Source organism: Eptatretus burgeri, chromosome 5, assembly GCF_056783735.1.
Source record: "Eptatretus burgeri isolate ZD-2024b chromosome 5, Ebu_testis_v1, whole genome shotgun sequence".
Lineage (NCBI taxonomy): Eukaryota > Metazoa > Chordata > Myxini > Myxiniformes > Myxinidae > Eptatretus > Eptatretus burgeri.
This window is the reverse complement of record NC_140965.1, coordinates 18,856,768-18,883,969: the sequence shown is the minus strand read 5'-3', so window position 1 is coordinate 18,883,969 and position 27,202 is coordinate 18,856,768. Positions and strand designations below refer to the sequence as shown.

General features: G+C 44.3%; 2 protein-coding genes across 6 annotated transcripts; one reads left to right on the top strand and one right to left on the bottom strand.

Moving 5' to 3' along the window:
* Positions 1-1,550: 1,550 nt before the first annotated feature.
* CSTPP1 (centriolar satellite-associated tubulin polyglutamylase complex regulator 1) lies at positions 1,551-7,298 on the bottom strand. Of its 3 annotated transcripts, XM_085880891.1 has the most exons (9): positions 7,012-7,298; positions 6,780-6,882; positions 3,618-3,718; positions 3,238-3,368; positions 2,877-2,961; positions 2,538-2,623; positions 2,174-2,435; positions 1,954-2,063; positions 1,551-1,764 (listed from the first exon to the last, which is right to left on the bottom strand). In XM_085880891.1, exons 4-9 carry the CDS (start codon positions 3,239-3,241, stop codon positions 1,715-1,717), a joined length of 597 nt encoding a protein of 198 aa, XP_085737017.1. In that variant the 5' UTR covers positions 3,242-3,368; positions 3,618-3,718; positions 6,780-6,882; positions 7,012-7,298; the 3' UTR covers positions 1,551-1,714. The 3 variants fall into 3 exon arrangements, with proteins under 3 accessions (XP_085737017.1, XP_085737018.1, XP_085737016.1); XM_085880892.1 differs by lacking the exon at positions 3,618-3,718 and having other exon boundaries at positions 6,762-6,882; XM_085880890.1 differs by lacking the exons at positions 3,618-3,718; positions 7,012-7,298 and having other exon boundaries at positions 6,780-7,003.
* On the top strand, positions 7,163-27,202 carry LOC147025956 (EF-hand calcium-binding domain-containing protein 4A-like). Of its 3 annotated transcripts, none has more exons than XM_085880888.1 (10): positions 7,163-7,424; positions 11,268-11,608; positions 14,240-14,369; positions 16,176-16,325; positions 17,512-17,602; positions 17,719-17,781; positions 18,640-18,824; positions 21,719-21,793; positions 25,419-25,464; positions 25,666-27,202. In XM_085880888.1, the coding sequence occupies exons 2-10, from the start codon at positions 11,392-11,394 to the stop codon at positions 25,711-25,713; spliced, it is 1,005 nt and encodes a 334-aa protein (XP_085737014.1). In that variant the 5' UTR covers positions 7,163-7,424; positions 11,268-11,391; the 3' UTR covers positions 25,714-27,202. The 3 variants fall into 3 exon arrangements, with proteins under 3 accessions (XP_085737014.1, XP_085737015.1, XP_085737013.1); XM_085880889.1 differs by having other exon boundaries at positions 7,404-7,541; XM_085880887.1 differs by lacking the exon at positions 7,163-7,424 and adding an exon at positions 7,573-7,866.

Sequence of the window (27,202 nt, the reverse complement as noted above, 5' to 3'; positions counted from 1 at the left end):
TTACAAAGTTGTCCCACCTTTACTCTCACTGGCCTCCGCCCATAAAAGCAAACGGGCATTCCCACGCCAAACCAACAGAATGTGACGTTTTTCTGCTCCCTTATCATGCTATCATCGACTTCACAGAAACCCGTTGACATAGTCGCCTGTTTAACTCGTAATTTGAGAAAACAGTCGGAAATGAAAGCAAACCTGCATAACTTCTGCAGTAAAAGGACTGCTTGAGAGAAAAGGTAATTCTAAAAGGTTCTGAAATTGATGACCGTAGTCCACAGCAATAGAAGTGGTGGGTGGAGTGGAGTCAGGCGAACTGCCCAACCAATGGGTAGAACTCGCATGCACGGACACGCACGGACCCTTTTATAGTCTAGATTCCAAAATGACATCAATTACACTCACTCCACACTAATTTGAATAGAATCACCTTACCTCGCGATCCGAGTTGATTCGGATGGATTTATAACTTCACACAGTCCTGCTCGTGCCCTTTCATGTTCTGACTTCGTGCGGGGATTCAGGCTCGTGCATCACGTGTCAGATTTGGACTTGTGGAACTGTGTCCTAACATACTAGAATCTTCCCATTTTGGCGGGGGGGGGGGGGGTTCTTGAGGTTTTGATATTAAACCAGGTGTTCATGGAACTTTCTTCCTGGGTCACATGAAATATTACACCACTTTGTTTGAAATGTGTAATTGCTGGCAACTTGTGAACTACCTATTCTGTCTGCCTGGCTGTGTGAAGGGTTCTTCACACTTATTTATATATTTTTAGAGATCCATTGGCACCTTTGAAAACTGGAGTTCATGAAACACCTTCGGCCAAGCAGTCTTTAGAAAAAAAGGACGTGGAAAGGGTATTTTTTAACCTCTTGATTATTGCGTTTCCGAGCACGATCTATATTTTCTGCGAGCCGCCATTTTGGCTGAATTTCAATATTCCCCATCGTTGAGATCGAGCGACAAATTTAATTGGTTGAGATGACAAAATGCCATAATATTTTGTCCAAGTACTGCGAAACAGAAAGGCGACGAAAGTGCCAAAAAGGAGATTTGTGTTCTCTTGTGTTCATGTATATAATTAAATTTAAATAATAATAATAAAATTTCCGAAGTTCACCGCCGTTGATGCAGCGTCTTACACCCCTTAAATAACGCATTACATTATTTCTTCGTGCCCGTTTGTGTCCTTTATGACGTCATTAAAAACAGCAAGCTTGCTGTTTGGAATGATTTTTTCAATTTTGTCTGTCTGCCAGACAGGCAAACAGAGTAAAATATTACCTTAATCTGTGCACATGCACGCTCAGGACTAGATTCAGTACAATTTGCCAAATTAATGCTAAACTGCAGATTCGTGTTCTACAGTATTCAAAATGTAAAACTTGATTGCAATTAAGAAGTTCCTCAATCATAGACTGACCGCTGTAGACAGACAAAATGAACCACATTTTAAAATTATTTCCCTAAACTATGGGAGTATCAAATTGGCAGCATAGGTACACTCGCATGACGATTCAACCATCAAACAGTGCATGATCGGACGGATAAATATTTTTGCAGACATCTTGTATTTTCCAAAGCAATGACATCAAGTAAAGGGTTTAATGAAACGAGTTTAACCAAAATCTTAGAAGCACAAATCGAGTCGAGCAGCTTGGACAGCCTCAGTAAAACGAATACATTAACGAATCACAGGTCCTTGCTTTTGGACCTTTAGCTTGCTGTGGAAATGCTCCGAACGAGGAGTTTGTTGGGAAGTACACCTGCAGTGGGAAGAGAAAAACAAGTTATTGTACAGTGTAAATAAATAAGAAATCATGTGAACCAATGGAATCACAGAACGTTGATCGAGGTTTGCTATCCGCCATGGCACTCGAGCTGACATTTCAGGCATTCATGCTTAGTCAGAACAAAAGGATGAATAATGTGAATGCGGTTTGTACATTCCATACCAATGTGGTTGTTGATTCCATCATGTTTGGAAAGTGTGATGAGGAAGTTGTCGAATGTGATGCGATCAATTTTGGAGAGGATGTCATGGAGGACTGAGCCAGGAGGACAACTGTGGGCACAAAGTCACTCACTATATTCACTTCACATACATACGTCTGATTTTCACACTACTCACAAACTACTGTGAGCAATTTACAGAGGAAAGAAAATCACACTTGCCTTATGTGATGATTATCTAAATTCAGCAACTGCTGCAGCAAATGTCCTCCCAGGATGCCACATGGGCCCTCGTTTGCTCCTGACATGACTGGAGACTCAGGTTCCGTGGCACTGAACCCCACCTGCTGCTGTTCCATCCATGATGCATTTTCTGAAGCAGGAGTGATGCTCCTGGCACCAAGCTGGCACTGCTCGTCGGTCCTACAGGGTTTTCCCCCTCTTGCTGACCGTTCGTAAATCTTAGCCACAACCTGCAGAAACTCTTGTTGCAAAAACAACAACATATGCACGCGGTCATTGTATATCGCAACAAGCAAAGTTCAGAAAATTTTAATTTCAAAGCAATATTTGACGTGTGGAGTACCATTGAAGTAAAACTGGAGCTGGAAAGCATACAGAAAGTCAGCGAATGGTACAAGGTAGTCGTTCACCTGTCCCGGGAATGTAATTCTGCAAAACAATGTGGTTTGACCATTATTGGGAGGGGAAAATCCATTTGGTATTCAGCTTGAACCTTCAGATTGAGGTTCTTAAAATAAAAGTCTCCACAACAGGAGCAACCATCTGTTCCATCGACAAAAAGCTCAGCAATGAACCAAAACGAAGATAAAGAACGAAAGAGGTGAAGCTGTAATTTCCTGATACGTAAGTCCACAGAGACCCGAGGCATTAATGTAATTATCGTGGGCTGGGAAGTCCATGCCTGGCTGCATCAAGAACCAAGTGTCTGGGGAAGTCTGTGCAGAGAAGCTGCACCAGGGAGTGCAAGTCCCATGTACTGAGGAACTCTGCAACAACCACCGACAAGGAAAGTGGGTAAACAGCAGGGCGATCGACATCCTTCAAAAAGGGATTTGTACAATCCCACAATGCCATGCTTCCCGGTCCCACCAGCCAGCTTTGCTTCAGTCCCAAGATTCTCATTGTGAGAATGAAAGCAATGTGAACATGAAACCGTTGATTACTCCAACCTTCAATCAGAGCTGGCTCAGTGAGATGGACAAGCATTACTTTACCCACAAGGACAACATCTTCTCACTTATCAAGTTATGCAAGTTATTCACCCATTTCCTTCAAAATGTTCTTGTAGCATTTCCAGAAGTTGTGCAGGAACGACGCTCGATTGTACGCAGTGGCCGACACAAAGGAGTATTCTCTGAAGAGTACGTGAGTCCGTGTGCACACATCATGGAAACTGTGTAAAGAACAAATGGTTACACGGCGTCATTCCACTAGGACTCCATTTTGGTGAAGATCCACATGATCGTTGATGGGAATGGAATGAAGATGTATAAACATCAGTAACATACATCCACAAGCATCCTTAACCATGTTGTGGAACCATGTTGGGTTGCTGACTGAAAGCAAAGGATGACGAGGCAATTTGTTCTGAGAATCATACAAGGGGAAATTGGATTCATCAGTAAAGTGATACATTACCCACCAATGATTGGTCGAATGGTGAAGAAGGGAAGGTTTGCATTTAGGAAACTATGGGAAGCATTTTGGAGGTTGAAGAAATGTTTCCAGTATGATATCAATAGGCTAAACAGAAAGGGGGGCATCAAACTTTTGAATTGCGGTACGAGACTTTTGAAATGACATATGAATGTTAAACAATGCCTTTCACTCATATGGTGTGTGTGTGTGTGTGTGTGTGTGTGTCTATGACCGCTGTTTCCCGACAACCACTGGTCCGATCTAATTGAAACTTGCCAGGTATATTGCTAGGACCCTGAGGATGTGCCTTTTCAAGGTTTGATATTAATCGGACAAGTGCTTCCCAAGTTATGGCCATTTATTTACCAAACCAATAACAGGACACGGTGCTACGACATCACGATTGACGTCACAATTCTTCTTCCCCCCCCCCCCCACGTACGGGCACGTGAGAGCGAAGGAACGGCCTGTGTGGTTGTTTCTGGTACGTGGTTTGAAAGTTGTTTTTTTTTCACGCACGCACGGCCACGTACGTACGGGCACGCACAAACAATTTCTAAAATGCAATGTTTAGCTTCCATTCCACTTGCATGGAATCACACACAGAGCGACAGATCTGTCGTGATCTCCATCTGATATGCAAGGTGTCGCTCTTGTCTGACTCTATGGGGCTGGGTGACATCACGGGATTTACCCAACTGACCAATTCCTTCAATTCTCACCTGTACGCATGGTCACTTCCTCTCGTCTACCATTGGTCGTCACCCCAAATCAATCGGAAGGCCGATTCGCTTTCCAATTCGCTCTTCGACTTCTTATTGCAATATTTGTTGGTATTTTGAGTATTCTGAATGATGGGATCCGACTCGGATTTATATTTGTACACAGGGGTGTCCACAAATTACCGTTCCAAATTCAAACCGTAATAAAACAAGCTCGAATGAAACGGAGACACCATGATGCGGTTCGATGCTTGTGAATGAACGAACATTTGTGAAAGTTTTATTATCAAGACTGGCCGAGATCATCGTTTCGCATTCGTCACCATTTATCATCACTTGGTCTCGAGAAACCAGGAAACACTGCTCTTTATTGTGGGGACGCTATTTGCAGTAAATGTGATGTCACGCGTCACAGGCAACGACTGGAAACGAAAAAAGTGAAGAAAACTTTGAGAAATTGTTGTGTTCTTTCTTAGGTGTGATGTTCTTTCCAAATGTGTTGTTGTTGTTGTATTGCCGGATGTTGAGAGATTGTGAGGAAGATGATGATGAAAGGGGGAGGGGCATGTGGAACCTGAGGGAGGAGCCATACTCCGGAGGGAGGAGCATGTGGAACGTGAGGGAGGAGCCATACTCCGGAGGGAGGAGCATGTGGAACGTGAGGGAGGAGCATGTGGAATGTGAGGGAGGAGCCATACTCCGGAGGGAGGAGCATGTGGAACGTGAGGGAGGAGCCATACTCCGGAGGGAGGAGCATGTGGAACGTGAGGGAGGAGCCATACTCCGGAGGGAGGAGCATGTGGAACGTGAGGGAGGAGCCATACTCCGGAGGGAGGAGCATGTGGAACGTGAGGGAGGAGCCATACTCCGGAGGGAGGAGCATGTGGAACGTGAGGGAGGAGCCATACTCTGGAGGGAGGAGCATGTGGAACGTGAGGGAGGAGCCATACTCCGGAGGGAGGAGCATGTGGAACGTGAGGGAGGAGCCATACTCCGGAGGGAGGAGCATGTGGAACGTGAGGGAGGAGCCATACTCCGGAGGGAGGAGCATGTGGAACGTGAGGGAGGAGCCATACTCCGAATGACCTCACCTGACCCTCCGGAGTCGGAGGTTGCGGAATAAATGGACTTGTGCCTTGCAATCGATGGCATTGTTTAGTGTCTGTTGAGCGACATAACAGAAATATTCTTTATTTGAGAAATGTTATGCATGTATGATGGTTGTCTTACTTGGAACCTCCTAATCATTACTGATTGGTTAACCCTTTGTGTTCCATTGTTTACGGCCTCATGGTTCCCTGTTGTTTAATTATTTAATTTTTTCCCATAGGTCTGTGAATTTCAAGTGGTATTTGCACAAAAACACAACTTGGGTGTCAAGTTAGACGAATAACCAAAATTAAAACAACAAAAATATTTGTTTCAATTATTTTTTTTATATCTCGTCGCGAATCTGCCACAGCACGCAAAGGGTTAAATAATAATAAAAAATTAATTAATTAATGAATAACGAACTAAACAAATAAATAAATAAATAAAACGTTTTTGATTCCGAGCACCCTGATTGACGCCTTGAGGCTTCAACTTGCCATGTGTGTGGAGGATTAAAATGGAGGAACTGCAATTAATAACACTAGTACGTGCCTGTTAAAAAAAAAAATAATAATAAAAAAAAGAATAAATAAATATTCCAACCGCGAGCAAGAAACAACAACCACACAGGCCGTTTCTTCGCTCTCGCGTGCCCGTACGTGCGTGGCCCGGAAGTTCGCATATCACAGTTACGATTATTCGCAATTTAGGTTTTAATGGCCAATTATTCAATTAGCGCCAACGTATTTTACCTTTTCGCAATGTCGTCGCAAGGAAAAACAAAAAGAGAAGAGAGAGAAAAAAAAATTTACTTCCAGGTTCGGAGCACACCAGCACTCTGATGTTACCGATATTTATGCACCGTCTAATATGAAAACGATCTTAACTTCGGGCATTGTGTTTATCTATAAATTATTAGAATACACGAAGCCATCACTCTCCGGAATTCCGTACGTTGTAACCCGTAATGGCGAACGCAGCTGAGCTTCCCTTCCCCCATCGGCCACGCCCACGCAGCAACACGTCCTGTCATTGGTTTGGTAAATAAATGGCCATAACTTGGGAACCACTTGTCCGATTAATATCAAACCTTGAAAAGGCACATCCTCAGGTCCCCAGCAATATACCTGGCAAGTTTCAATTAGATCGGACCGGTGGTTGTCGAGAAACAGCGGTCACACACACACAGACACACACACACACACACACACACACACACACACACACACACACACACACACACACACACACACACACACACACACACACACACACACACACACACAGCTGGAATTATAGAAAGATGATTGGTAAAGTTAGGAAGGACAAAAAACCCCAAGTCGTCACTGAACTAGTGACCGAGGAAATCCAGAGCACGAAGGTTCGGCCGTTCGCTTTGTAGGGACGCGAACCGCGCTGCGGCGTCGGACAAGTAGAGCACGAGTCCGTGTCGATCTGCACACAGACACAGTCCACACAAACACACAGACAAAGCGGCACATCGACATAACAACCATACCGCACTCATCGAACCAACCAAAGAGTAACGTACGATGAACACGAAACGCTCGCTTAATGGTTTACCGAGATACTCCCGCGTCGTCATGGAGACCGTGGCCACGTCCATCAGGATCCACAGGATGAGAGGTTAATAAATATATAAAGGGAGACCAACAGGGCGGGATCAGGGATGGCCGAGCGATCGATGAACGTCGGAGGGAATACGGGACCGATGGTTGAGGAGACGTGAAGGAGAAATGTGAGGAATGATTAAAGGAGGTGTGGAGGATGAATGATGTAATTCGGAACGATTGGGGGACAAGATGAATGAATACGGGTCGTGGGAATGAGGAGCGCTGAGAAAACGTGTCCATTCATTCATTCTCCGAATGAATAGTGAATGAATGAAATGTTTGGGAGTGACTCACTGACGTCACGGATTAAAGAATTACCCGGAGTGATGAACGACGTGACGGTGTTGGGAGCGAATCGAAGAGGTGAGATGAGGAGGGTAAATTCGGTGAGGAGGGTAAAGGAACGAAGTGAGGAGCGATAAGGGACCTGAGGGATTATTACGGGAAGAGGTGGCGGACGATGACCACGTGGGGGGAAAGGTGAGGAGGAGCAAGGTGACGTCGAGTCGATCGGAGGTGTTTCCGGTGACGTGGTAGGTAAAGGTGGTGCTGGTGGTGGTGGTCGTATGGCAGCTTAGCTGCCGGGGTAGCTCTCATTTCTTGAAGCGCGACTGTGTCGCTGATGCAGTGCCCCTCTACCGGTACACACACTGGAACTGGTACTCATTTCGCCGACCTCGGAAGGATGACGGGCTGAGTCGACCCCACCTGGTGTTCATTGAGCATCCAACCGAGCTCGAACTTAGGACTCCAAAATCCCAAGGCAGCCACCCGAACCGCCGAGCCAACACCAGGCTACTTGAAGGTAAAGGTGAACAGTGTGTAAATGTGTATGAGGTGAGGGTGTGTGTAAATGTGTATGAGGTGAGGGTGTGTGTAAATGTGTATGAGGTGAGGGTGTGTGTAAATGTGTACATTTAGGCGATGTGTAAATTTTGTATGAGGTGAGGGTGTGTTAATTTTGTATGAGGTGAGGATGTGTGTAAATGTGTATGAGGTGAGGGTGTGTGTAAATGTGTACGTTTAGGCGATGTGTAAATTTTGTATGAGGCGAGGGTGTGTGTAAATGTGTATGAGGTGAGGGTGTGTGTTAATTTTGTATGAGGTGAGGATGTGTGTAAATGTGTATGAGGTGAGGGTGTGTTAATTTTGTATGAGGCGAGGGTGTGTGTAAATGTGTTCGGTGAGGGGATGTGTAAATTTTGTATGAGGTGAAATTGTGTGTAAATGTGTATGAGGTGAGGGTGTGTTAATTTTGTATGAGGTGAGGATGTGTGTAAATGTGTATGACGTCAGGGTGTGTGTAAATGTGTACGTTTAGGCGATGTGTAATTTTGTATGAGGCGAGCGTGTGTGTAAATGTGTATGAGGTGAGGGTGTGTGTAAATGTGTACGTTTAGGCGATGTGTAATTTTGTATGAGGCGAGGGTGTGTGTAAATGTGTATGAGGCGAGGGTGTGTGTAAATGTGTACGTTTAGGCGATGTGTAAATTTTGTATGACGCGAGGGTGTGTGTAAATGTGTATGAGGTGAGGATGTGTGTTAATTTTGTATGAGGTGAGGATGTGTGTAAATGTGTATGAGGTGAGGGTGTGTTAATTTTGTATGAGGCGAGGGTGTGTGTAAATGTGTACGGTGAGGGGATGTGTAAATTTTGTATGAGGCGAGGGTGTGTGTAAATGTGTATGAGGTGAGGGTGTGTGTAAATGTGTACGTTTAGGCGATGTGTAAATTTTGTATGAGGCGAGGGTGTGTGTAAATGTGTATGAGGTGAGGGTGTGTGTTAATTTTGTATGAGGTGAGGATGTGTGTAAATGTGTATGAGGTGAGGGTGTGTTAATTTTGTATGAGGCGAGGGTGTGTGTAAATGTGTACGGTGAGGGGATGTGTAAATTTTGTATGAGGTGAGGTTGTGTGTAAATGTGTATGAGGTGAGGGTGTGTTAATTTTGTATGAGGTGAGGATGTGTGTAAATGTGTATGAGGTGAGGGTGTGTGTAAATGTGTACGTTTAGGCGATGTGTAATTTTGTATGAGGCGAGGGTGTGTGTAAATGTGTATGAGGTGAGGGTGTGTGTAAATGTGTACGTTTAGGCGATGTGTAATTTTGTATGAGGCGAGGGTGTGTGTAAATGTGTATGAGGCGAGGGTGTGTGTAAATGTGTACGTTTAGGCGATGTGTAAATTTTGTATGAGGCGAGGGTGTGTGTAAATGTGTATGAGGTGAGGGTGTGTGTTAATTTTGTATGAGGTGAGGATGTGTGTAAATGTGTATGAGGTGAGGGTGTGTTAATTTTGTATGAGGCGAGGGTGTGTGTAAATGTGTACGGTGAGGGGATGTGTAAATTTTGTATGAGGTGAGGTTGTGTGTAAATGTGTATGAGGTGAGGGTGTGTTAATTTTGTATGAGGTGAGGATGTGTGTAAATGTGTATGAGGTGAGGGTGTGTGTAAATGTGTACGTTTAGGCGATGTGTAATTTTGTATGAGGCGAGGGTGTGTGTAAATGTGTATGAGGTGAGGGGATGTGTAAATTTTGTATGAGGTGAGGGGATGTGTATGAGGTGACTCTTTGAGGTGAGGGGATGTGTTAATTTTGTATGAGGTGAGGGTGTGTGTAAATGTGTGTAAATGTGTATGAGGTGAGGGGATGTGTAAATTTTGTATGAGGCGAGGGTGTGTGTAAATGTGTGTAAATGTGTATGAGGTGAGGGGATGTGTAAATTTTGTATGAGGTGAGGGGATGTGTATGAGGTGACTCTTTGAGGTGAGGGGATGTGTTAATTTTGTATGAGGTGAGGGTGTGTGTAAATGTGTTCGGTGAGGATGTGTAAATTTTGTATGACCCGAGGGTGTGTGTAAATATGTTTGGAAGCTTCAGCTTTTTTTCACGGCTGGAAGAAAGTGGCGGCTCCATGACAGCCGAGTATAACGGGTGCACTCGAACAGCATTGAGCTGTTGATACCGGTCATTTTGGACGAACGATGCAGAAATCAAGAAAATGACCAAATCACAAGATCTCAAGCAGGAAGATGTAAAATGCCAATGTTGTACCGGTGATGAAGAAGAACCTCACAGAGATATGAAAAACCATCCCTGGCAATTTTACTACAAATTAACTACAGTTGGAAGCCGTCCTGGGTTCAGTAACGATCCTGAAGAGAGTCCTCGGCACAAAAATTTGATTACCGAAAACTTCACAGCTTGGTCCGTGAATCGTGACCCCCTTACCGAGATGAAGGTGGATCCTTTGAGCATGCCCTGGGAGGACTCAATTCCACATTCTGAAACTCCATATGTGTACACACACACACACACACACACACACACACACACACACACACACACACACACACACACACACACACACACACACACACACACACACACACACACACACACACACACACACACACACTGTGAGGATGATCTATGCATGAGAAAGTTGCATGGGGTCTCTGAGCCTTGGTGTTGAATCCCACTCACGAATTGCCTGACCAACGTTCCCGCTGCGAGAGGGCGGCTTGGTGCCATTTTGCGTGCATCTACACGTGCAAATAGAAGCGTCTCAACTCCAAGTTCCACAAAGACCATCTTTGGACAAAGCTATGTGCCAGAATAAAGGAGGGATTTTCTTTTATTTCGTTTCCCTTTGTCCATATTTGAGGCTGTGTGTAGAGGCGCTTCGACTTGAGACTTTAGTTTATCTCACGATATTATATCTGAATTATTTATCTTTGTAAATATGTGTATTTTCATTAAATTCCACGGTTATTTTAAGTTGATGTGGGCTTCGAGTATAAACCCCCTGTGCTGTGCTTCCCCGTGCCTCACCCTTCTCGAGCGCGTTATAATCTCCGAGGATCAACGTGTCTGCCTCCTTATTGTGATTATTCATGTTCATGCACTATGTTTTCTCCAGAATGTTGGTTCTGCTGAAACAGTTTCTTGGCTCAGATTATAATCCTGGTTGTGTCACCACTCCGACACAGGATTATTGTGGGTACACATGTATTGGCAGATATTTTCCTCTCTTTTTGTTAAAATGCCATGGTACGCGGTTGAAGTTATTTTTAATTGACATTTGAAATTGCATTGTTTGATGTTTAATACATGGCTTTCGGATTGCATCAAAGTTGCACTAGTTTTGCACTATGGCATGTATATTCACAATTCTTGAAGCCCTGCCATCTTTCTCATCCCACAGTGAGCACAAGGGCCGATAGAGACACAACGGCGAGAACTACACGGCCGGAGTAAAAGGCTATGAGAAAAGTGCACGGCATGCAGCTCTGAGGTTTTGATTGGAAAACGGACGAAGTATTGAGGCGATGGCTGGTGCTGGGTTCGATGGAGACTTGTTACATCGTGCTCGGGAGCTTTTTAAGTTGTGTGACACTGAGGAAAAGGGTTTTGTTACAAAGCATGACATGCAACATTTCCACGGAGAGCTAAACCTGAGCCAAGAGCAGCTTGATGCTGCCTTTGACAGCTTGGATGTCAACGGGCATGGTTTTCTCACCTTGAAAGAATTTACTTCGAGTCTTGGTATGTTCTTTCGAATCTGCCTTCACACCTTAGAATTCCTTCATATTCTTCCCATAGAGCAGACCCTAACACCTGCCATTTCGTGTTCTCATGCCGCACAAAGTGTTCCCCACTTTAGTAAAGGATTGCAGGTGCATCGAGATCCAGAACTTCACCAAAATCGAATCTTGGCTCGAATGCAGATCTTCACCAAAATCTAATTGATTTGTCCTTGTCACGCACCCAACATGTCCACCAAGCTTCGTCCTTAACCGTCCATAACGTTTTGAGTTATCGTGCTCAAAAAGGAATAGACAGACGGCTGAAAACGTAACCTTTTCCACCTTCGGTGGCAGAAGTAATGATGGTGTTTGTTCGTGGATTTTGAATTTGTAGAGGAGGGCGTTATAAATCACAAAAAGAAGGGGGGTGGGATTGTATTTATGAGGAGAAGTAGGAATACAAAACATGCCTACAGGACTCCATTTGGCTCGAGCTGTTTGATTAAAAGGTGGCTTCGCAATTATGGTCACAAAGTGTCACGCTGCCAGGGTGGAACTGATAGCACAAACTCATTGGTGTTTTCCATAGCACTTGTACCTTCTCTCCACTCCCACTATTTCTTGTGCAACAAATTATTAGTATGACAGATAAATAGTATATGTGGGCTGATGCACAGGGTGAAAGTCAAACAGCAGTTTTAAACATTACTCTACTGCTGCTTCATGGGTCTTTCAATTAAACCAAACTCATCTGTCAAATTTGGTGGATACATTTTGCTACTTTGATGATGCCACAAAATGATGATTTTAAAATGTGATATGACGATGCTAATGTTTTAAAAGGATTTCCCTGAGTGTCATTTTTTTTTTAAGATTGAAGGCTCGTCTCATGGAGAGGTTGATCTTGGGTCTTGCCTCTTGCCTATGTAGAAAATATTGTTACGGTATTCGCGCCCGCCGGCGTGCTGACGGCCACGTAACTCGAATCGCGGCACGTCGCCCACCGGACGGACAATCCAGTCGTGACCCTCTCGGACTAACGCCGGGAACCAGTCACGGGTGGACCTTTCGGTCTCACCGCGATCGAGCCAATCGGCCCCCGCGTGGGATAGGGTTGCTCGCCAAATTCGACCTACCTAAGTACCCACACGGAGGGTAGACCGGGCGATCGCACCTCGCCGCAGGTCGACTTCGGACACGGGCCACTTAAGCGACCCGTTCCGTACTATCGGGATAACCGAGCGGTGTTATTCGTCGACCTCGACGGTTCGATTAATTATCGGGCGTATTCAGCCCACTACCAACCCTTTACGTGAAGCAAGATGAGGATTCAATGAAAGAAATGACGAAGCGAAGCGGGAAACAGTTCAACACAAAGCACATTTATTCGCGATGAACGGAAAGCACACATATTCAATTCCACCAAAAGCACATAGAAAAGGAAGAGAAACACAATGCAATTTTACACAAAAAGCAAATGTGAAAGCAGATCTAATACCGATTACGCGAGCACACGGCAACACTTATACAATTTTACTTCACAGACGGCGCCGACAACACACATTCCCAAAACAAAAGAAAAGAACACCCTCAAGGATGAGGCGGGCCTGAGGCCGAGACCGGGTCGGGCCTACCCGTCTGGTGATGAGACGCGGAGCGGCGATGGTGCCTCAACTCCGCGGGCCTCGCGGACAGTGTCTGGTAGGGGGTGGGAAGGGGGCCCCCTTGGTCGCACTATCTCAGCGCGGGGGGAAACAGGAGGGGGTTGCTGATGCTCGGGGAAGGGAGGATTTTTACTCTGTCTCGAGTCCCGCGACGAGCGTCTCCACCTCGACCAGGTCGCGCCGTCGGCCTCCCTGGTGTGCAGCTCCCGGCACGACGCGAGCACCCCCTCGTCTGCCCTCGCCGCCTCTCCACAGCTCCGTCCTCTTCGCTCCGACTCCAACGCACACGACGACGACGACGACCAACTCCTTCTTGCTTCTTCTTCCCAACTCCACCGACTGCGAAGTCTTAACTCAGCTCTACTGACGAACGCGGTCGCTTATATAAGCCCCGTGGCTTCGCCTTCTCATCTTTGACCCCCTGCCTTCGACCTTTCACCTCGCTCCCCATTGGCCCGAGAAAAAGTGGGCGTGAATGCATTTTGATCCATGAATTTGCATATAGCGACCGCCCTCCAACACCCTGGAGGCGGGGCCAAATCGCCCCTCGCTCACCGATTGGACGGAACAAAAGTGGGCGTGTGTCGTTTTTGATCCGTTTTTGGAGCGGAAAATCCGTGGTTTTGTACACGCTGTTCGGCGCGCGCCCTGCACGAGTCCAACACCGGTACCCACAAGCGGCGCAAGAACGGTGGCGATGCGACGGTTGCGAGGTGTGACGTGAAGCGGCGCCGCGGTGGGTGGTTGATGTTGTGGTTGGTGGTGGTAACAATGGCGGTTGGTCCAAAATAAAGATAGTAAAAGAAAAACGGCTATCCTGAAGAGTCAGTCGCAGCACGCATAAATGACATGTATTCCCACTAGACAACGGGTTTGGGCCTAACTACACATATACTTACCGAGATATCTCACCTAAGGGACCTGAATGGTGGTTTGCGAATTTGGTAACCACAACAATATGTTTGCAATCTGTATGCCTGCTTTAGGAAGACTAATGAACGACGAGCTTTTCGAAGAAGGGAACTTTCAAAAAGAAGAGCAGTGTGGGGGTGACGAAAATCACGATGATGGGTTTCAATCCATGATTGAGCGCATTGGAGGAGATTTGCTCGATGAGTGAGTTTCTGCTGTTTGTTTGAATTGTTTTGAGTAACTTTTTCTCCATTTTGTTCCTGAATTGTAAAAGGAAAGGAAAGACTCCCAGACATGTCTGCCACTCGGTGTGATAAGCCTCACTGGCACTGGGACTTCACCCATGAATCACCTCGGGTTCACCTCAGAATCAAGTGTGTGTGTGTTGCAGAGGATTCACACGCAATAAATTGGTTCACAAGGATGTTGCCCTGTGATGGGAGCAATGGAGGACTGTTTGAGTGAATGGTCAGTTGTTTATCAAGTGTGTTATTTTCTTGTAGGGACAGTGTAAACGCAATTTGAGGTCATCTACTTGCTTTGGTAAATCACTTTGGAATGTTGCTAGGGTCGTTGGTAGGGCTAACACAGAACTGATCTGGACAAAACTAGAGAAGGGGAAATGCCAACAGCAGGGCCGATGGACAACAAGGGGTGTGGGTAGGATTAGGGGAAGGGGAAAATGCAGGGAGGAGATAAGATGGATACAGAGGCAAACTCTCAGGAAAGAAACACTGGGAATTTAGGGTGTGGGTGGTTTAACAGGGGTTGAAAAGATCATGGTTTTGAATGCGGAATGATCTTAGGTGGTGGTGAACAAGTGTCTTGAATAATTGGAGGGAAGAAAGATTGAAGAGAATGTGGAAGTTGGTTCAACAGGTGGGGAAAAAAAGAGGAACAAATGAGAGGAGGTGAGCAGTGATCCTGGATTTAGGTCGTTTTATAAGAAGGTGGTTGCTGGTGGACTATGTGCACCCTGAAGTTACCTGGAGGAGGACAAAGCACAGAGACGGCAGATGGTGCAAGACCAGAAAGGAGGTGGAATAAGACAGAGATCACCAACCTGTCTTAGATGGGAAAAGTGATAGGCTCGTAGAATCAGCCTCATCGCAGGAGATTCCAATGATCTTGAAGGCCTTGGTTTCCATTGCATCAAGCTGAGCAAGATGTAAGGCAGGGAGCCAGCCCAGAGGGGATTCCATTAAGCTGTGTATGTTGGACTTGTAGATTAATGAGTTCAGGTGTGCCAAGGAAGGACTTTGCACAATGGAGGATGCCCAGTCGGCGACTGGATTTGAAGGCCAACTTTGAAATGTGGTTTGCCCAAGAAATATCCTGGCTGATGTTGAGACCCAGGTGTTGGAGTGATTGAACTTCTTTGAGAGGATTGTTAAGAATGTAGTTGGGAGGGTTTGCCAGATGATGCTTTTGGAGAGATAGAGAGAGATGGAGATAGATAGGGAGAAACAGACACAGACTGTCCTTCTGGCGACAGATTGACATCACAACCGTATTTCCCAAAACATTATGTACATTTGACACTTCCTTCGGACGGCTTTGCAGGGTGGTCCACTTTGTAACAATCAGGAAAAGATTCGGATTTGGTCAGTTTTTCAATTTAATTTATAAAAATGCAGTAAATCATCTCTTTGCTTTGTAAGTTTGCCCTGAAAGTGCTGGGGGGTTGATGTAAGTTCCTTTGAATGGTGAATGTCACACGTGCATGTTAACTACCTGAGAATAATAGTCTGGGATTCAAATGGATAGTCTTGGTGTGGATTTCCTTTAGGAATGCCATTTTACTACTTCACAAGATCCCAGCAAAGAAAACATCAATGAACACAGTCTTCCCAGCTTGAGTTGGTACATGTTTGCTTTGTGTGGACCTATCATTACCGACTGGTAACCTTGTTTTGGTGTTTTGTTGCACATGATGTATTCTTTTCCTGATTTGTGCATGAGTCAGTTATTTCTTTTCATTCATGCAATTCTTTCTGTCTCATCCTTCAGCGATATTGCGGCAATGGCAAAGCTGTGGAACCGCCTTCAAGCACAGGGATCTGATGAGCTGTCTTGCCTGGAGCACGTCATAACGCGTATGGCAGGCAAAGTATGTGAGGCAGAGAACGAGAGACGGATGACGGAAGAGGCCATGAGCCGGTGAGAGGGCTGAACGTACAAACACACCCAAAGAAAACGTTTGCTGCCTCATTTCATGGCACATCCTTTGTGACCGATTATTTTCCAAAGTGGACAATTTGTCCTGGTTGACATTGTCCAACTATTGTGTACCATCATATTCCAGGCCTGCATGATGTTTTTGGCCTTGTATAACTTTTTACTCCACGCACGTGAAGTGAAAAGCAGGTTTAATCAATTGGTTCACTTTTGTTTTCTGTTTTCTGTCCATCCTTCTGTCTGCAAACATCAGTTTATGATTGAGGAACAACTTCATTTCAATTGAATGTTATATTTTCAACATGAATCGGAAAGCTTACCTGTAGTTTAGTACTTTGGCTCAGAATTTGTCCCTGTCATGCATGCGCAGAGAGGAAAGCGATTATTTTTTTTTACTGTACTATGTCTGCCAGTCTGACAATCAAACAAAATTGAAAATCATTTCAAACAGGAAATAGACAGTTTTTAAGGATGCCATAAAGGACACAAACAACAGGCACAAAGAACAAATGTAACGTGTTAAATTAGGTGCTGCGTCAATGGTGGCAAACTTCTGAAAAAAATTTTCAACAAGCTTTAAAATCTTGAGCTTATTTCAATTGAATTGTATACTTGAACACTGTAAAACACAAATCGCCTTTTTGTCACTTTCAAAAACCTTCCGTTTACTCGGACTTGAAAAAAAAAAAAGTATTCATGCCCTGAGGGCAGAATAACTTTGAGATTCTGCATTCCGACAAATGTGGTGGTGCATCATGCTGTATGGTTACAATCATGCCTATTATACAAGGTTCACAAACATATATTGTGCTATGAAATGCAAAGCAAAAGTTAAAAAAAAAAAACTCTTCCCATGTCCTTTTTCTCATGACTGTGTGGGATAAGGTGTTCTCTGAACTCTCTCGTTTAGAATGTTTAACATTGCCCTGGTTATTAAGCTTAGCATCAAGAATGTTTTTAAGAAACCCCATGTCTGGCTTTTGCTTTTGCTGTGACTGTTTATTGCATTTGGGGATGATATCTGAGGATGAGGATATTCAGGACAACTCGTGCTTCCTGGTAGTTAGAGTGAATAACTACTCGGTTTTTGTTGATGTGCTTTTAAACAAATTGATCACAATTTTACTGACTCTATGGACGTGCATGCACCTTACCCCCATGTGAGCAGGAGCAAGGTGGAACATGCACGTGATGTACACAGGTTGTATGAGGAGATGGAACAGCAGATTAGTGCTGAGAAGAACAAGATGGAGGGCCAGGTGAGGGGGATGCGTACTTTCCTACACCATCAATTACTAGATATTACACATTGTACTTGTATCGTTAATCGACGCAAGTGATGTATGTGGTGATAATGATCGTGTGAAAACCACAGGGTCCTACAGCAAGACGGGAGAAGTATCAAGAAATGGAGAACCTTGAGCTGAGGCTGAGGCAGGTGGGCAGCTTACTCCAAAAATGTGGGGAAAATCCAACACAAAAAGGCCATTTGGGCCATCATAAATTGGTCACCAAATGTTTGATTCATCCTTTCTTTTGGTGATCCCTGAACAATAATCTTTACATTACTTGATTTAAGGTGCACGTTGAGACACTTTGCCATTGTGGTTCGGGGTGGAGCATTGACTTAATTTTGAGTTTGGTGTCCTCTGTTAGAATTACCTAGTCTCAAAGTCTGTTCTCAATGTAGTTTTAGTAGATTTGATTAAATCAGCACCTCCACCCCTTTCCCTCCATTGTATACATGTGCCTTGTTTTCCTCACTCCAGCTGAGTGGGATGAGCAGCCTATAATATAACCCAATGACACAGACATCATTCTACCTACATGTGAATTTTAACTGCCTACTTGCCAGATGCCCTGCATTAGGGGTTATGGTTACAGCTTAAGTACAGTTTAGTGCAGTACAGTACAGGTTAGAGGTTATGGTAGAGCATGCCTGTCCAGATTGTGCCCAAATTGCAATTTCATTTTGAACTTGCTGTTCTTGCTGTTATATACTTGCATATTGCAAGGTTTGTTAAGATGTCGCTTTTGTATTTTTGGGTTCTACAACACCGTACTTGTTTCTTTCCAATCACTCAACAAGGACGTTGCTAAGATTGACTCGGCAATTTCGCAAATGTCCTTCATCCCGATGATTAGGCCACAGCACTGTCTGGCCTGCACTTTTGATAGCATTTGCTGTGGAGATGCAAACTCTCTCTCCATAAGGATTGCAGGAAGAAGACAAAATGAAAAAGTTGAACGTAAATTTGTCCAGTAGAATGTTATCCACGGTTTGTGGTTGTTTCAGCTGGAGCGGAACCTGGCTGAGGAGAGCATGGCGAACAGCGTAGCTCGCAAAAACAACCAACAGCTCGTGAAGGTAAACCAGCAGCTTCACGATGAGCTCAAGCAAAGCCAGGTTCGAGCTCTGCAGGAGCGCACATCACCTCGGCCCAACGTGCGGCGCATGGAGGAGGGACGCCATACAATACAGTGAGCGGACATTCTTGATGGGATGGTGCCATTGCATTGGTCAAGGTTGGCCTGACGCATGCACCAATTTTATTGTGTAGAGACTTTGGTCAGTGACATGACCTCAGTCTGTGCTGTTCTAGGTGCCTTTATATCATGTTGATAATGTGGCATCGGTGGTAATTATATTCATCAATCCATAACAGGTCAGTTTGAGATTCAAAACATTTTCATAACCTGGATAGCTTGCCTCTACCTTCCCAGCAGGGTTGTATTTCTACATTGAATGCTTCTTAAATCAATAAGTTTGTGGCTTTTTTTTTTTGTATCTTCGAATTGTTGGGAAGATGGTGGAAATAAAAAGGTTGTTAATTTTGAAAGTCAGAATTTTGTCTCGAGCCATGAACTTGCTGATCACCACCAAGTCACTGGGTACGTGTTGTAGCAATGTTATTGTGTTAGCTCGGGTGTTCTGTCGGAATTCAAACCAAGTGTATGTAAATATTTATGTTCCGTATGCAGAATCCTTACGAAAAATCACAGACCGGTGTTTGTCACGCCACTCCTGCAGTTCTGGGCCAATTACATCCAGACTTGCTACATAGCATCAGCATGGTCCAAATTACTGGAGAGGGGTGTTTTTATCTTTACCAGTGGTCTTGGGGAGAGAGGAAAGTTGGGGAGGGGGGCAAGGTGAGGGGCACAAATTCTCGATGTAAATTTGTATCATGTAGCGCAACGTCGAAGTGGGGGAGGGCATTACAAGTCCCCATCCTTTACAGTACAGTTTTCCTGTCCCCACCTTTTCCAGTACAGTGAGGTGTTTTGAATCAGAAGCAGTAGGTGCGTTTTTTGCTTCATGCACGTAACCTGGGTTATTATTATTATTATTATTATTATTATTTAAAACTGGAAGCAATTGAGGCAGTTCTCAGTTGCCTATACACCGCTCAAATAAAGGTATGTGTCAGAAGAACATGTTGCATGCTTGGAGCCAGATCTCCTGTCAGGCAGGTACTTTGCCAGTGGAAATTGATGTATAAAAGTTTTACAGTCATGCGGGACGACACAGAGTGTGACGAGTGGTCACATAATCCTCCACTATCTTAAACAAGGAAATGAGCCATTTGATCCATCATTGCTGTTTTGCACTTCTGAATTAATTTTTGCTGCATCTTTAAACAACAATGTTCTTGATGTTTTACTGAAGTCTAAGTGATGTGATCTTGATAGGGTGACATAACTTTTATCGACATATTAGCTACAGTGGTATACGTCACTCATTTGGAAACACGGTTATTGGTTGCTCATTAATATCGGTGAATGAAAGCGAATGCACTATACCTTTACGCGTAGTCGTGCTTTCGGACACCATTTTCCATCACGTCTTGTTTCTACATTCAAGCCACTGTGCCCTCTAAATTTTGTGACAATTTTTAGCTCGTCTACGACGGTGTTGAAATGAGCTATTAAAGCCATAACGATGCCAGTCAGTCCTTCCATCAGTCAGGCAGTGTGTCCATTAACAATTTTTCATTTTTTCCCCCCTACTCCAAGGTGGCTCACCGGATCGTTTTGACACTCAGCATGATGATTCATGATGTTGAGGGTGCACAAAAACTAGTGGAGCCCTTTTTAATTTCGATCATTTACTCATGAACTCTAAATGTAATTTATATTTGCATGCCCCTCACAAAGTGCGAGATTCCGTCATCTTACAAGATTGTAAAGTCAATTCAAAAAAAAAAAAAACAGTCTCATTGTTATTTAATTTTAACCTCATAATTTAACTTGATCTTAATCATAATTTAATTTAACCTCTTAATGTCATTCATGCCTTCCTGCTCCGAAGAACAGGGAAGGGAAGGACAGAATTGAGATCGGGGGTGGGGAGGAGGCAGTCCTTTTAAGCCCCTTATCACCTTTACACCTCTTAAGCTCATCCTGCATAGTTTTCACTGCATGGATACAATCGTGTTGTCAGGCCTTTCAGCCTCCTAATTTTCCATCGAATCAAACTGAAAATCAACTTTATCACCTAATGCACCCCGACTACGACCGCCTTCCATCGAGAGACGAGTGTCTGTCCGACTTGGGACTACTGTATTCATTAACTTTGTGACTGAGTGCACATGCATTTCCAAAATATGAATCATTGTGAAAGGGAGGGAATAGCCCTGACAGTTTGCTTAAACAGCAAAACGCTTCTCGTGCAGGAATAAGTGAAAGCATTGCATGTGCTGTAACAATCTAAATTCACAAGTCAACTTGCGTGTATATGTGCATGCTTGAGTTATCGAAGGGAATACACCTTGGACCAGGATTAGATTACAATTTCGTCCGGAGGGTAGCAACATTACTGAAGCACGGCGATGCTACCGATGCATTGTCTCTGCCCATTGGGGCAGGAAATTGTAATTATTTTGGGGTAACAGCCTGCACTTACCTGCTCTTCAGCGAAATATACTATGGGATATTTAAAATCTATCAACTAATGCCAGCACACTGAACACCCGGCTTTCCATCCATTTGAAGTAAGGTGCACTGACGTGATATAATTCCCTGCCTGTGAAACACCAGATGGTTTGTAGTCTGGTCGACGATCTAAACGAGACCCGACAGCCCCTCAAAGGTAAGTGTTCCACCTTTGCATCATCTGGTCAGACAATGAGCATGTAAATTGGCCTGTCCAGATCCAGCTCAAGATAAAACCCTGAGTTTAACCTCACCTGCCTTACCAACATCACGTACCGTGCATACCGTGCATGTACCACAGAAATGAATTTAGATGTTTTTATGGCAACGTACATAAGTGTGACATCAGTGTTAGGTATAAGGTTGTTGATTATGATGATGATGATGGTTTGTACCTGCATGGATTATACCTAAACTGTGCAAACCATGTGTATTTGCAGACATGATATGGAGCATATGTGGCTTTGCACACAAAGAGAGCGAGACACGCTGGTGCAGCAGTTACAAATGCTACGGTGAGACTTGTTTGAATTCTGCACTCGTATGTTAGAACTCCCCATTGTCCATCTGTGCATCACGAATGCCACCCCTCCCCCCCCCCAACCCCACATTGTGGATTGAGGATAAATCGATGTGGGGAGGGAGGAGGTGGAAGTCACTGGAACAAAGGGAGAACAACCACAGGCAACCTGTAAGACAAATGTGTGGAATGGAAAAAAAAATTCCATCTTTAATGCATATGCAGCACATGGGGTGGGGTGGGGTGGCAGGATGGCATAGAGGTGTGCAGACTTGCCCCTGAGCTGTCTTGTCTGGGTTTGAATCTCGGCTCATCTATAAACTGTCATCCTGGTGTTTCACAGGCAGGGTGATGCATCAATGTGTGTGCAGTCTCTCGGATAGACGTTAAAGTGGGTGTCCTGTCTGCCAGCATTAGTTTGTGGAAGTTAATGATCCCACAAATTACTGCCCCAACTACTGCTGGGAAGGCAATGGCAAACCACTCAGTACAACCCTGGTCAAGAAACTGATTTGGCAGAACCAACACTCTGTAACAGAGTATGGTGCATCAGAAGAACAAAAAAGGTACATGGGGATTGACCACTATTCAAATGCAGGAGCTTCTTTTGTTTTGAAATTTAGAATTTTGAATGACTTCAGAGTTCATATTGATACAGAGCAGCAAAATGCTGCCAGACAATTCATTTGCCTTCGGGCTGAATGATTAATTGAACCTTTGAAAAAAAAAAAAGGGTTCATAACAGAAGGTGTGACTTTCAGTAAAATTATGACAGGAGATTCAACAACAATTGTGTACATGAAGTAATCCAACACAGCTGTTTCAAATATCATATTCTGGGATTGGCCAATCATCTCACGATAATGGAGCTACGGCGTATGTATGTATATGTATCATCTACTCCACTGAGAGGATTTGACCAGGGAAGCTGAAACCTGCAGGGAATAATGAGGGCACTCTGAAGTTGTGTATGTGCAAGTTTCGTTTGATTCCATCAGGTTTTGAAGAAAATGTTTTCGGTTTTTTTTTTGCCCCTCTTCACATTTTCTTACTTTGGGGGCAGAGGAATGGGGGGTTGCCATTGGAATTATCCAAGCTATATTATATATGCACATAAGCAGTATGCGTGTTTTTGCTTCATGTACGTAACCGGGGTTATTTTTATTTTCGGGAGCGATTGAGGTAGCGGTCTGTTGACGATGTACCACCAAAATAAAGGGATGTGTCTGAAGAACGGAACAAGATCGCCCGCAGGACGGGTACTCTGCCCGTGCCTTTAATTCTCGGCTCTGAGATGAGAGTAAAACCGTCGCACACCTCACGGTGAGAAGTTGGACTCGTTCCTGAGCCCAATAAAAATTTCACCAAACAGCGTGACGTGCAGACAGATCCTGAGAGGGGTCACGTGGAATTCTGAGGACATAGCCGGAGAAGCATCCAGCAGCAACAGACCAAGCCAGAGAAGCTTGTAAAGAAAAATAAGTAATCCAGCTGTGGTGGCCTTCAAGGTATAGTAGAATAGCATTCCAGGGCCATAATAAAACAAAAATGCATCTTTGTTCAAGTGTGGTCTCGTATCAATATGGCATGCTTCTTATTCTTCACTGTTGGAACCCATACATTATGCAGTGATATTTATCTCTCGTAAACCTGCTGTTAGCTTTACAGTTAGGGTGGCTGACTTAAGATCTTAGGGTCTTCAGTTCAAGCTTCTGTCAGCCATTGAATTAACACTGGGCGGGTTGACAGCCTGTCATCCTTCCGAGCTCAGCGCAATGGGTAAGAGGGGGCACGGCATCAGTGCAGAAAATGATGCAGCCAAGCAGTCACAGGCTGCATGCGAATAAATAATCCTCTTGTAGAAATCCAGGGCATGAGAAGAGGCAAAAGAGTGAAAATCTGTAACGCACCAGGGGCCTGTCCCTTCAGAGTAAATCACTTGGGAGCTGGCCCTCCTGCATGAGCAGCTGGCCACCTGGTTCTTCAGCGCGAGTCATCAGGAACCTGGTTCTTCAGCGCAAGTCACTGGGGCCTGACCCAACAGAGTAAATCACAGGGGATCTGGTATTCCTGCACAAATCACCACGGGCCTTTCTGTGCAAATCATCGCGCTCCTGGCCCTTCTAAAAACCAGTGTGTTTTTTTAAAATATCAAGTTATGTGGTCTCGACTTAATGTTACCGTTTCCATAGTTGGCCATCAATGACCTCATAATCCACGGACATAAGTTTGAGACTTTATGCCTGGTGTGTTGGCGCAGTGGTTCAGGCAGCGGCTTGGGATCCAAAAGGTCCTGAGTTCAAGCCCCGTTGGGCCACTGAATTAATACACCAGGGGGTTGACTCAGCCTGTCATCCTTCCGAGGTCGGCAAAATGAGTACCAGTGTACTGGGCCGGTTAAAATACCCCGGTTAAAATAGGTCATTGACAAAAAATGACACATGTCATTGAGAGTTTATACCGGGTGTAGTGGCGTGCGCCTGTAATCCGGCTACTCGGAGGCTTGGGTTGGAGGATCACTTGAGGACGGGCGCTCTGCGCTGGACCACGTACACCTATGAGAGGATGTAGGGCAGCCCGGAATCGTGGCGAAACCCAATCCATATCCCTGTGTCGTAAGAGGCGACCAGGGTTGCGTCAGGAAGGGCATCCGGCGTAAAACGTGTGCCAAATCACTATGCGGATCATACGGATGATCCGCTGTGGCGACCCCGAACGGGAGCAGCCGAAAGAAGAAGAAAAGTTTGAGACTTTTTTAAAAAATGGTGTCCAGATTTTAATGATTTTAGACCCGCCTCTCGATATGATTGATTACTTAATTTCATCATCAATCGTTTTGAAGTGCGTTAATTCGTGAACATGGGAGGATTGATTAATCTTCACGTTAATTAAGTCACTGTGCCCTGTTGAACATTATTTTAAATCACTGTTAACTGATAAGAACACCACTGTGTTTTCAAAATCACAACTGCACGCCCTCCCTATGGGAGCGACAGAAAGGGTCAAGTTATTATCCTCTCCGGGGTATATAAGTTACAGAATATCCAGGCTCAGGTTAACACACAATGCCTCATGAATGTCGGGTTTCCTCCCTTTCAGTTTGGTGTGAAACATCAGTAGCGACTGTTTAAAAATGTAATCATATGTGTTTGTGGTTTATAATACTTTTTACTTCCGGAAGGGGTGCTCTCAAACGCCACGACAAGTTATTTATACATGTCAACACAGCATTTGTGCAAGGAAGAAAAACCCTTTGGGGAGGGGTATTATTCATATTAATATTTTGTAATAACATTATAATGCATTATATTGGTGTTATTAGAAGTGGCCTTGGAAAAATGTCATGATTAGCTATCTTGACACAGATATACACCTTAACACAGATTTCATCCAAGGTGGAAACCCCCCAAGGGGAGTGGGGGGGGGGGGAAATGGTCACTGCATCCTCCATCATGTGACCCTTACTACTCCTGTCACGTTTGGTTGAGATTGGATAAGTAATGACCGAATGTATCACGCTCCAAGACAGACAGACAGACAAGGATGGATAAACCAAATTGCATATTTTCGTATAGTATGATTGAGGTGCAACAGGTGCTGCAATGCCTTTTGTTTTCCAGAACCATCAAGCAATGCCTACAGGATGAGAAGGATACCTTTGACACAGTAAGTATTGATTGACGTAGGTCGATCTCTTCCTCAATGAATTGTTCAGGTCAAATGTATTTTGACAGTGCTGCTCCTGGATGGATGGGATACTGGACGCGTTTGTCAGAGTCTGAGTGTTAATTATTGTTTGTAAAACTTAAAACAGTGACTAATTATAGATATTACACAGTGGTATTTTTGTGATTTTATTTATTTTAGAAACACCACAACACAGGAAGAAAAAGAGCCAAGGAAAGGCCCTTGTGAAGAACCAGCAGTGATTGATCAAGGCATTCATTCTCACACTGCCCTTTCCTTTATTGTGTGTTGACATACTGTACATGGGGAGGGAGGGACCTTGATGAGCTTTTTGTTTTATCGATTTATTTGCACATTTGGGGAAATATGCAAGGGAGAGTTAATGGTATTGGCATTTCAGACACAATGGTTGAATGTTATTTGGGGAATGTACTGGCCTGGCAGGATAGCATCGACTTGAGGTGTGTACACACACCTTTTGAGCTGTCAAACCTGGGCTCAAATCTTGGTCCAGCTATAAACTCTTCTGGTTTTTCACAGGCAGCGGTGTGTATCGTCCCTCATGTGGACGTTAAACTGGGTGCCCGTCTGCCAGCATTAGTTGGTGGACATTAAAGATCCCATGGTGTCCTTCGTGGAGTAGGTATGCAATGTCCAGAACCCTCGCCAAATTCCTGCTCGAACCTGCAGGAGCACTGGCTACATCGCCAACAAAGGATGGTACCCACAGGCATGTGCTGTATACTAAAGTACATTCAACCATGGTACAAAGGGATCTCTTCCATGACTTAACTGAGAAAAGGAAGTGTGCAAGCTAACATTTAAAGCTTGTGACAACACTGAAAATCGACAAAAGGAGAGAATTTGACCACATGGTTCAAGTATTTCATGACCTCTTCACAACACGATCTGTTACCAACCATGATTAATTGCGATCAGACAAAGGAACTGTTTGAACCCAAATGAGGGTTGTTTTTCCTGGTTTCAGAATCAAAAAACACTCCTGTCTGAATGTCATCAAGTAAACAACTCCCTGCTGTTAGAGGCTGGAAGCTCAAAGGATGAATCTACACTGAGTTTTATTGGCACATTCCTCATGGTTGAGGTAAACCTTTTTGATTTCCCCTTTCACCGATACACCCAATATATGAGTTAAACGTATGAACTACATGTTCATTCTTCATTTTTGCTTTGACAGTTGTGCGCAAGGTGGTTTATTAATACGAGCAGGGTACCCACCCTCCGGGCGATCTTGTTCTTCTCACGCATTCCTTTATTTGGGAGGTGTTTCGGCAAAATAAATAACCCGGGTTATTTGTATGAAGCAAAAACCGACTACTGCTTATAATTCAAAACACCTTACTGTACAGGAAATCATGAGGACAGGAATACTGTACTGTAAATGGTGGAGACGTAATCAGGATGACATGATACACATTTACATAGAAAATTTGCGTTCAACCCCTACCCACCCCTCCCAAAGACCACTGGCAAAGATTTTAAAAAACAAAAACCCCATACATTATTTGGGGTGATGCTGATCTTATGTAGCAAGTATGGATGTAATCTGCCCAGAACTGCAGGAGTAGCAAGCCAAACATGTACAGACACCAGTCCGTGAATTATAGGAAGGATGATATGGTCGAGTCTTCTGATATTGTCAGGGTTGGAGGCATACATGTAACTGTGCAAGGAAATAAAAATATATAAAACAAGA

Coding starts and splice junctions, on each gene's coding strand:
- CSTPP1 (XM_085880890.1), bottom strand. CDS start 6,955: ATGAGTGCGGTATGGTTGTTATGTCGATGTGCCGCTTTGTCTGTGTGT. Junction 2,436..2,537: donor GCTCCAGTTTTACTTCAATG/GTACTCCACACG, acceptor TTTTGCAACAAG/AGTTTCTGCAGGTTGTGGCT. Junction 1,765..1,953: donor TGGAATCAACAACCACATTG/GTATGGAATGTA, acceptor TTCCCACTGCAG/GTGTACTTCCCAACAAACTC.
- LOC147025956 (XM_085880888.1), top strand. CDS start 11,392: ATGGCTGGTGCTGGGTTCGATGGAGACTTGTTACATCGTGCTCGGGAG. Junction 16,326..17,511: donor ACGGAAGAGGCCATGAGCCG/GTGAGAGGGCTG, acceptor CCATGTGAGCAG/GAGCAAGGTGGAACATGCAC. Junction 17,603..17,718: donor AGAACAAGATGGAGGGCCAG/GTGAGGGGGATG, acceptor TGAAAACCACAG/GGTCCTACAGCAAGACGGGA.